At 34.3% G+C, this 10,908-nt stretch overlaps 1 protein-coding gene across 1 annotated transcript in view; it reads left to right on the top strand.

The window, feature by feature from the left end:
* Nucleotides 1-1,145: 1,145 nt before the first annotated feature.
* LOC149086753 (solute carrier family 53 member 1) overlaps nt 1,146-10,908 on the top strand; it is a 29,014-nt gene continuing 19,251 nt past the window's right edge. The window contains exons 1-4 of the mRNA XM_089231115.1: nt 1,146-1,652; nt 7,227-7,278; nt 8,449-8,550; nt 10,129-10,231. Of these exons, the coding sequence (XP_089087241.1) occupies nt 1,584-1,652; nt 7,227-7,278; nt 8,449-8,550; nt 10,129-10,231 (326 nt within the window). The 5' untranslated portion in view covers nt 1,146-1,583. The remainder of the gene's footprint in view (nt 1,653-7,226; nt 7,279-8,448; nt 8,551-10,128; nt 10,232-10,908) is intronic.

Below are 10,908 nucleotides of genomic sequence, written 5' to 3'. Positions count from 1 at the left end.
GAGCACGCTGGTATTGCGCCCCGGACGCTGGACAAGAGGGGGTGCAAATTACATTCCCAAACCTCTCCTTTAACATTACAAGGGGGCGCCAAAGTTCGCACTTACCCTGGGTGACCATCAGGCGTCTAGTTGCGGCCCTGTTTAAAACTGTAGAAAACCAACTTCCGAGCCGATCACGATTGTGCCCAGTGCCGTAACTAGCAATTCCCGTGCAAGAATTTGCATTCAGGCCCCAGATTGGCCCTCCTTTCAAGTGGGCCCTATGCAGGTGCACCTGCCTCGTTACGGCACGTTGTGCCGCCAACGGAGTTCGAACCTGTGGATCCTCGCGATGCGAGTTCCACTGCTTGAATGCCACTTTAATCAGACGTTCAATGCATCGGAATGAATATTAAAGAAGAATCCTTAAATTCAATTTCCTCAACTTCTTTCAATTAAATATTAACTTCATGCAGTATATTTCAACCCCCCGTCCCCCACCCCCGTCAATACAGTGGTGGTTCGGCTGAAGTTGGTTCCCAACTTTTCAAGGTGCGAATGAATGTGAGATCTTCCCGTTAAAAAGGCTCGCCACAGAGAGCGACAGGCCTACAACGATAAATTACTCAATAATTACACTTAACTCATAAATGAAAAAAAATTGATTGCAGATGGCAGTACTACACATAACAAGCATTACACAGAAACAAACCTCACGTCAGGTTTCACTACACGTACACTCCCGCATGTACCAATTCGTTAGAGGTTCCGCAGCGGAATATGGACGAAGTGCATGTGTGGTTCAGTAGTAGCACTACACACAAGCATTACACAGATACAAACTTCACGTTAGGTTCACACAACACGCACATTCCAACGTATACCTAATCGTTAGAAGTTCCGCAGAGGAATATGGACGAGGTGTATGCGTGGTTTAGAAAAGAAGTAGTTTATCTCATCCTCTCCATAGCTCAGGTCGTCGCCAAGCTAACGAAAGCCGGATCAAGCCAAACACACCATTTTAATCGCAGATATACGTATCACTTATCCTAAGCGTAATAGTTACGTAACTGATAAGTAGACTATAAGAATTATTATAAGATAAGATTATAGATTTATGAAAAAGTCGCGCGCTTCATGTTGCACTTACGATTATATTCTTATTTGAAGCTCGGTTTACGATAATAGTCGTATGTGCGGTTTTTTCCCTAGTTCCTTTTAGTAGAGTAGAATCAAAGCCAAACAAAACATAACAACAAACATTGATTATGTTGTTTGTGTGCCCCTTTTTTTTTCGTTCAAGAAGTTCTCGTGCACCCCCCTGTGGTTGGGTTGTGCAAGACGCGCTCGATATAGCCCAAGCTTGAAATCATCTTTGCACCAAAACAAGGAAAAAAAATCACTCTTGCAGAAAAAGAAACGATAATATTTTTTTTCCCTCGTAGGAGCGCATCTGTGTTGATCTCTGCGCTCGTCATTATAGTGTCATGCTGCTGCATCATGAGGAGTAGAGCATGTGCACGTACTTGTTCCCGCGCACGAATTGCTCCCATGTCAACCCGTTCAATTATAATCTATACTTTATAATTTGATCGAGAGAGAAAATGAAGTTTGCCGAACATTTGGCTGCACATATTACGCCGGAGTGGCGTAAACAATACATCCAATATGAGGTAAAATTTGCGATGTTGTCATTTTCGTTATCGTGCCTGTTATTCATACGTGCTTTTTCAACTCTGTACGCTTTTGTATGTAAATGAATATTTCAGTTTAATGTTCAGCTTTTGCAATTTGTTAGCAATTGTTATAGTGACAGCGAATTCTTAATTATTGCTTCCCAATCTTGATGAGTGCAATTCTGTGTCCGCAAAACTTTTGTTAGACCACCCTTGTTTAAGTCTTGAGTGTATCACATGAACATTCGAAACCTTTTGCGGTAAATTTCTCGAATAGGAAGTTATCTCAAAAGGTTTATAAAGTTATAATTTATATTACAGTGGATCCCGCTTATAATGCTTTTCAAAAAACTAATTGTCATAAGTAACCTTGTAAGTAGGAAAACACTTTAAACGGGAAGTCCTAATGGGAATTTTAGAGTTTGGACCACCAAAATAAGACATACTAAGTGGGGAAACGTTCTGAGTGGGAATCCTATAAGCAAGATCGGCTGTATATGTCAGTTATACAGTTGTGTTTCTCAGTTAAACAGTTTCACTATTCAATGCTCACATTTTGTGTGGTCCTTGCACCAGCAAATTTAAAATCCAAAATCCAATCCCATTTCTTGGCATTGCATATGGTTAAAATTGCTAGATCACAGTTCATCATAACTTTGGCAACATATTACAGTGGAATCGCTTGATAACGAACACCAAGGGACTGAAATTTTTGTCTGCTTATGGGGGTACAGTTAATGTATAGTGAAATACATTGAGGTCCTGTTTCATAGACTTAAAAAGTGTTTATTAACGGGAGTTGTTCATTAGCAGGGCCTGTTATAGAGGTCTCACTTTAATGGTAGATAATGAGGCATAATAGCCTCTAAGGTAAATTTTTATTCTAATATGTGAAGCTCAACCAGAAAGTAAGTATCGTGTATGCATATCTCCCACGCATCTTGGAGCAGGGAAAATTCTGCATGCGTAATTACTTCCTCCTACTTGAGGACAAAGTAGTCAAACCATTTTGTTTCTTTTTGTTCACTTTTAAAGTCATTGCTTGTCTGTAATCAAATTTAAAACAATCAATTGGCCTGTCAGTTGAGCAGTGGTTAGGTTTTTGAATGTGAAAGAATTTCGAGAAAGCAAAACCACCTCTCACATGGAAAAAAAAAGAATCATATGCACTGTTTTTACAGACACTCGTGAAATTTATTGGTTGACTTTATGAAATGTGGCACAACAATCAATGCAGCAGCTTAATGTGAGACACTGAAAAAGCTATAATGTGTGACACTGAAGAAGCTATAATGTGTGATGCAGAGCAAAAGGCATGCATTTCCGGTATTGTGTTCGTGCAAAACAACACTCGACCATATACCACACATGTAAAATGCTTAAGTCGTTATCACTGGGAACTTTTTGGTCACTACATATAGTCTGCACTTAGTGACAAGTGATTTTCATTTGTCTGGAGCAATTTCTTGTCAACCAAAAGTTTGAAAGTGGTCATAAGATCAAAGCAAACGTTCAAGAATTGGTTCAAGTCGCAGGCGGTTGGATTCTATGAAGGGAGTACATTACAGTTTGTGCCAAGATATGACATGTCTCGATGTGCACAGTGAATATGTTGAGTGTGATTAAGTGTGTGATATTTTGTGTGATTAAGTGTGTGATATTTTGTGTGATTAAAGTGTGTTGAGTTTTTCAGTAATAAAATAATTTGGAAAAAATTTGTTGTATTTTTTTTAATGCTCAAACGGTACTTACTTTCTGGATGGGCTTTGTATTATGCATTGAATGGTATTTATCAGTCATATGGTCAAAAAATTTAAACTCGGATGTTGATGAGTTTCCTTTGTGTACTCAAAATGGTGCTGGCTTTATTTTTTTTTTTTATCCCAAAGTAAAAGGTACTACACTATCATCAGAAACTGGATTCAACATTCAGGAAACTATGTATCAACCTGCAGATTCTTTATACAGCCATGATTGACCATTATATTGTTCGACAAGTGATAAATGTCCCAAAATGTTCATTAGCTAGAATATTTTTATTCTGAAAGACATATCACACACTGGCAAGAATAATGTCACAACTCGAAAAAATCTGAAATTGCAGAATAATGAAAATAAATTTTATTTTTTCAGTACAAAAGGCTGTCTACAAGAACGAAACTTTTGCTGCTTAGCGGCTAGTTTTGCAACTACAGGAATGCCAATATTACTAGTTTGTAGAGGAAAAAAATGTTTTGAGAGTATGGAATTATATATATATAACTCAAATTCACATGAATTTTTGAGTTTGGATGTGATATCGCACACTGGCAAAAATAACATTATTTTCTGGAGTAAATCCCAAATTTTCATTGTAAAGAAAAGCAAGAACATTTGCAAAAGAAAGAAAAGATATGACCCAAGCTGGTGACAAAAAACAATGAAACAGGCAATACACATGACAGATGGACAACCGATTAGACAATACAGTAATGTCATCTACCCATAAAATATTAAATTTAAAAATTTGCTAAAACTCGCTAGCATCTGAATTAGAGATAAGTGAGAAGTTCTGTAAAAACTTGCGGGCTCCATAATTGATAGGCCTAAGTACTCTATAAAAGTTCCGTTTGAGGTATGAGAGATAAAACGAAGAATGTGCTAATACTGTCAAATTCAATCTACAAGAGATTGAATTTGGCTAAAGTGCAGTGAAATCAACCCAGAATATTTGTGTTGCGGAATGTGAACATATATACTTGATCACAGCCTATCAACTAGCTAGTTTCAAATTTTTTCTTTGAAGTCAAAAAAACAATCGGCCACCCACAATACGAGTTGTAGGTGGGCCTAGCAGACCTTGGCTGATTGTTGTTTTATTTACTTCCAAGAGAGATTTTTGGAATCATCTAGTATCAAGGAAATCACATTGCGAGGACCTGGGTTCGAATTCCACTATTGTCACAGTGGTGGTTGGCCAAGTTGGTTTTCTGTGGTTCCCAACTTTAGTCACAAATGTGAGCAGATCTCCCTGTTAAAAAGTCTCGCCATAGAGAGCAACAGCCCTACAATGGTACACTATTCAATCATACTTCATGCATAGTTATAAAAATTGATGGCAGATGACAGCACTACACATAACAAACATTACACAGAAACAAACTTCACAGAAAGTTCACTACATGCAGATACATTCCAACATGTACCAATTTTAGAAGTTCTGCAGAGGAATATGGAGGATATGGATCAGAAGAATCACTTTGCCCAAAACTATAGAAAATATCCACAATGTGATGGGGACAAATAACAATTTATAACACCTAGGTGTGTTATAAATTGCTTATTTGTCCTCATCACATTGTGGATATTTTCTATCAAAGACATAATTTTGAAGTGTGAATGCAAGCCAATCTCCCCGTTAAGAAGTCTTGCCAGAGAGAGCAACAGGCCAACAACAATACAATCATTGCACTTCACTCGTAGTTTGAAAAATTGATGGCAGATGGAAGCACTATGCAGAACAAGCATTACACAGAAATAAACTTCACGTTAGGTTCACAACACATCAGGGTTGTTTGGTTTAAACCAACTGGTTTTTTTAAAAAAACCACTTTGGTTTTTTTCAAAAAGTCTCATAAAAGTGGCCAGAATATATATATATATTTTTCATATGAAGTATCTTAGTCATTTAAAGTTATATATAAAAGCCAAAACTTCTCATTCTTACAACATTTTCTAACCTTTGGCTACATTCTGATGCTCTACCTTTAGCAAATTTATGAATAAGGATTGCATCACACATCTAAATGTAGTGGTGTATTACATATCTCACAGGGTTTCTTTTTCCCTTCACAAAGAAGCAGCTACAGTAGTGACACCATCATGCTAGGGGCAGGTGGTCCTATAATCCAATAAAGACACCAGCTGTCCTTAAAGGACAAAGACTAGTGTACTAGTTGTTACATTACCTCACATACATTTTCATTCCCATAAGAAGTAGCACATCTACTGTATATCTCCCAGTCTTAATATTCAATAGTTGTTTTTTTATACTTTCACACACACACTGTTAAGCCCAGTTAATCAAGGTTCTACTGTATAGTAGTAACAGATTTATGAAAAATAATCAGCTATATACAGGGTGATTATAATTTAAGTTTTGATTCCAAAACTATACAATAAGTACTGATCCGAATGACTTGAAAATTTGAATGGATACTCCTGAAGCAATGGACGTTTCTTTCGCAAAAGAAAAAAGTGCAAAATGTGCAAGTAGATGATGCTGTACTTGGCCAGCAGTATAATCTATTTTGTGCAACCACATCATTCCGGCACTTCCACAGCATCAGTGTGTGGATAGAACTTCTATCAAGATGCACATTGCAATACCAGCAAAGCAGCTGCTGAAGACCCATTTTGACAGGATGCACCTTAACCCTTGTAACTACTGGCTGTGGGGGTACCTCAAAATGTTATAAACAGTGGTCAGATTGCAAACTTTGATGAATTGTAATCTCCAGCACATTCCCTATATGTTAGAAGTTCCTCATTCCTCAGGAATATGAACGGGGGAAAGGGGGCGCGTTTGGTTTAATAAAGCTGAATTGCAAGCACATCCACATTATGACCATGGCATATTCCGATTCTGCTGTTGAACAAGAATTTTTGTGCTTTCAACCTTGTAGCCAGAACACGCGGTGGACAACATATTTAACATTTTTTGAGTAAGTTGTAGTTATTTGTTCAATTACTTCATTTTTTGTGATGTTTCCGTGAATTATGGACTTGCAATGCTATAATTAAGTTATAATTTTGCCTTGACTGGCTATCGTTTCCATTCTGCGAGCAAATTTCCCACTTTTTGCAAAATAGCTTCGTAATTAAGTATACTGAAAGTAACTGGAGAAAAGCCTTTATATATTATATGATTAATAATAACATTAAAAGAATTTTCAAACACACAGTAATCCATTGAGTTAAGCAAAAAATAATTAAATGGCAAAATTTGGTTTTTGTTAAAATTTAATAAATATTTATTGATTAATTAGCATGGGAATTGTGTTAATTACATTAGTAAACATTTTATTTTTGTTAATTATTGGAAGTTTGAATGATTTTTCAGAAATTTCATTGTTTTTAATGTTAATACTATTTAAAACAAAAAAACCAGTTTAAACCAAAAAAACCTGGTTTAAACCAAAAAAACCCGGTTTTTTTACCAACCCTGCAACACATACACGTACATTCTGGCACGTACCAATTCATTGAAGTTCAGCACAAGAATTTTAGGTTGATTCCACTGCACTTTACCCTGATTTGATCTTTAGAAGCAAACACATTCTTGAATTCAACAGTATAGCACCATTCTTCTTTTCACCTGTTTAATCAGATAGGCTAAAATGTAGATTCCAAGGACATGAGCGCAGTCATAGAAAGAATCTGATGATCATTATTCGAAGATTATTAAATGAGCGTGGTCAGCTTACTGACCATGTTCGCTTTGAAAATTCACTTATGAAAAATTCATTTTTAATGCTCATCTTGAAATTCATAATACATCATTGTTTATTATTAATTTTCTTCTATTCTCAGGAGATGAAAAATATGTTGTACACAGCGATGGAGTTATCACCATCTCCAGAAGGTTAGAAACCATTCTTTGTTTTTGGCGATTATGATTTCTATTATTTTTCACTTTTGTGTTTTTCAATGTGAACAAGGAATTATAAAATGCCTCTGAATGCTAGCTGTCCCAATGCTTGGTTGCCTTGTATTTATTTTATTTTTTTTGTGGGGGAAAATGAATTAGGGCTATATATACTGTTATTAGGCTTTGTTCCAGATTATGCAGCACTTATTGGAGGGCTCAAGCATCCTAAGCCCCCCCAAATTCTGCACTGGAGATTACTTGTGTAATTTAAGGATTAATCAGCCCTTTTTTTTTTATCAGATTGCATTTCTTTATAGTAGATTAGAGCTAAATAAATGTACAGTGAAATCTTGATATAACGACACTCTGCAGACCAAGAAAAAATATTGTTGAAGAGGAGTTGTCATTATCATCAGGCTCTGCTAAATATATACTGTTGTTGGCATCTCTTCTGAATTTGCCTTATTTGAACCATCATGAAATGCATATATAAACATTTATTCACACCAAAATACTCTACTTGATTAGTCGATGAATAAAATTTGGTTAGCTGTTTCACCCTGTGAAGTATTTTTTGCACAACACTTTTGCGTACTACGCAGAAAACAGTTTCACAGCAACTTCGTTAACACTTTCGGAGGGTAGGAGTCAAAATACTGCTTTTATTAAACACCCTCAAAAAGCATACACTGGTGAGGAATTTAAAAATACAAGATGATGTTTTTTTGAGTGAAATATGAAAAATATAGTTGTGTGGTGAGAAAGAGATTTCAAAATATCTCCCAAAAAATATTGTCATAGAGGGGCTTGTTGTAGTGAAGAACATTGTTACATCGAAAGGAGTTTAACATTAGACCGAAGGCAATGCCAAAAATATTTCAAAAATATCATTGTAGATGGATTTATCTTTGTATCGAATATTGTTGTAGTGAGGTTTTACTGTATATTTCAATTTATAACTGAATAAACAACAAAAACGTGAGTTGAGGTTCTGGCATTCGTTTAAACTGGTGGCCTCAGCGGATTCTCTTATTCTTGAATAATAATACTATTGCTCATGACATTAATGTTGTTTTTTTTACCTTAGTTTCTTAAAAAAAATTTCAATCAATAATTAACTTTACCATTAGACTATATTATTAACTTGTATATGTTCTATTCCAGTTGAAGATCCGGGAAAAATAAAACAGTTTTTCACAAACTTTGATGAAGAATTTTTTCATTTCTCCGAGAAAGAATTGAGAAAGATAAACACATTTTTCTCAGGTATTAAAATTTAAAATTTTATAATTCATTTGTATTATAATTTTTGTGTTTGTCTATTTGCAATTGTTGATAAGAAGTTAGCTAGTTTTTTTATGGACATGAAACTTGTTTTTTAAAATAAAATTTTTTTACATAATTTGAGACTGATGTAGGAAACAAAATTTTTTCATCAGGCCTAACAGGCAGGTTAACGCTAGAAGGGCTGATACTGGTCCAAATGACCAGATGGTGATTTTCACTATAAAATCCCAATTTTCATGTGTCTTTGTTTAAATGTAAATATGAGTGTAGGTAAATAATATAATGGAAAAACTCAGTTTTCCAAATACATTTTACAATTAAATTTTATTTTTAATCTCTCTGCTGCCGAGGTACATGTATGTGTACCTATTTTTTAATGGTTTTAAAAGTCAAGACTTGGGGGTAAATGTAAGGGTAGCTAATTAATTAAATAACTAAGTTAATGAATTTTTTTCTTTTTAATGCTCATTTTGACATACAATAAACACAAATCGATCGAAAAAAATATTTTTAATGGTCGATTTTCACTCAAATTTAAAGAAGAGGATACTTACCTAAAAGTTCCTTGTTGAATAACTGATAAAAAAATATTTACATTCTAAACGTTATAATTTCAATTGCATTTGCATATCACACTTTCTACACTTTTCAATACCTTCGTTGCGTTAGAAAACCATTTTACGTATCAGATTTTTTACCCATTGACAATGTAATCAATTAATGACATTATCATTATTAATATTTATTATCATTAAGTTATATCATTGCAGGACCTGACATGTCAGTCTTTTTTCTAGTACAGTAGGACTTGTTGTTTTTGTTAGCAAAATTCTGATTCCTGAACGAATAAGGGTCTCAGTTTTTTAGCTAATTCAGCACGAAAGAGAAAGAAATTAACTTTTCCGGTTTTATTTTTTCTTTACAAATCGATCAAGCATTTCTTGGGGCAATGCTGAAGTTGTGGAAAATGCACTGGCAAATGAATGATATGCGCACTGAATACTTTTCAGTCATCTGATCAACACTATATTTTGTTTTGTTGTACAACTGGACAGTTTCAGAAATTTTTTCTCACTTTGAGAACATATATTTCAATGTATTGAACATAGAAGAAGAATATTTTTATTTTTCTTACCCAGTAAAGCTCAAAATATTAAAACACGCTTTGTAAAGTTAAAGGGGATCCCTGATGAATTTCATGTAAAATTTCTTTTTGTTCTTTTATTGCTCAAAATATCGCTAGCTGAAGAACATTTCTAAATTTTTTTACTATTTTTTTTTTCAAGTAATATTTTCTATCTATTCAATAAACAACACTTATTATTTTTCATGCAGTACTTAAAAAAATGAAAGTGATTGACAAACCTTATATTTCATAAAATGTGGCAAGGTTATCTTTTATGTGATAATTTTAAATAGTTTACCTGGTTGCACAAATGCTCACTTGAATATTTTTTCTTTATCTTGGATGTAGTCATTATTTAATAAATTGTTGGTAATAGTGGCTTACAGCATGAATACTTCAAATATAAATTGTGATTAAATTTTTTTTTTCAGAAAAAATTGCAGAGGCAACAAGAAAGTCTGGAAACCTTCAAAGCGAGCTTCATAATTTATTAGCTAGATATGATGAGCAGAAATCTGATGGTTATAGCAGAAAGTAAGCTGCTGTATAGTTTTATGAAAGTTTAATTCACATTTTATTTCTTTGTATCATTAATGATTTTAATGATTGTGAGACCATAACATGAACATATACAAATTAAATGAAAATACACATGTACACATTGGAATTACTAACTACACGTTAAATTTTTCCACAATTTATTTTGATTCAGTTTTTGGTTCAAAATCAATTAGCAATTTAAATCAAGAAAAAAAAAGAGAAAATGATCTTCATGTAAAAGACAATATCATTCTCTAAAAATTGTCATTTTCCCACCTCTTATCCAAGGCTTTCTGTGGTGGGATAGACTTGTACTACATTTTACAATTAATTTTAAAAGAAAGAAACTTTAATGGATAACTCCCTAACTGGTCCTGATATATGAAAAGCACACCAGAGATTGACATTATTGAAAACCACACCTAAAGATATTTTTTATTTGAAGATACCTATTGGCTAAAGGTGATCACATAGTCTTTTTAAGAATTTGACTTGGTTTCACAGGGTCACAGTTGTGGTTGTGATGGCAATGAACCCAGGAAACTAAACAGTTTGATATTGGGAATTCAAAAACCTTTTGTCAAAGATAAAAGAACAAAGACAGGCCATGTATCTGCAAAAGAGAGCAAAGGAAAAAAGAAGTGCCTGATTCCATTCCTAGAAAAAGCTTT

Source organism: Pholcus phalangioides, unplaced genomic scaffold (genome assembly GCF_987345545.1).
Source record: "Pholcus phalangioides strain wild (caught in Gottingen) unplaced genomic scaffold, Ppha-v1.0 ptg000004l_1, whole genome shotgun sequence".
Taxonomy (NCBI): domain Eukaryota; kingdom Metazoa; phylum Arthropoda; class Arachnida; order Araneae; family Pholcidae; genus Pholcus; species Pholcus phalangioides.
The sequence above is the reverse complement of the archived record's forward strand: the minus strand, read 5'-3'. Positions and strand labels throughout refer to the sequence as shown.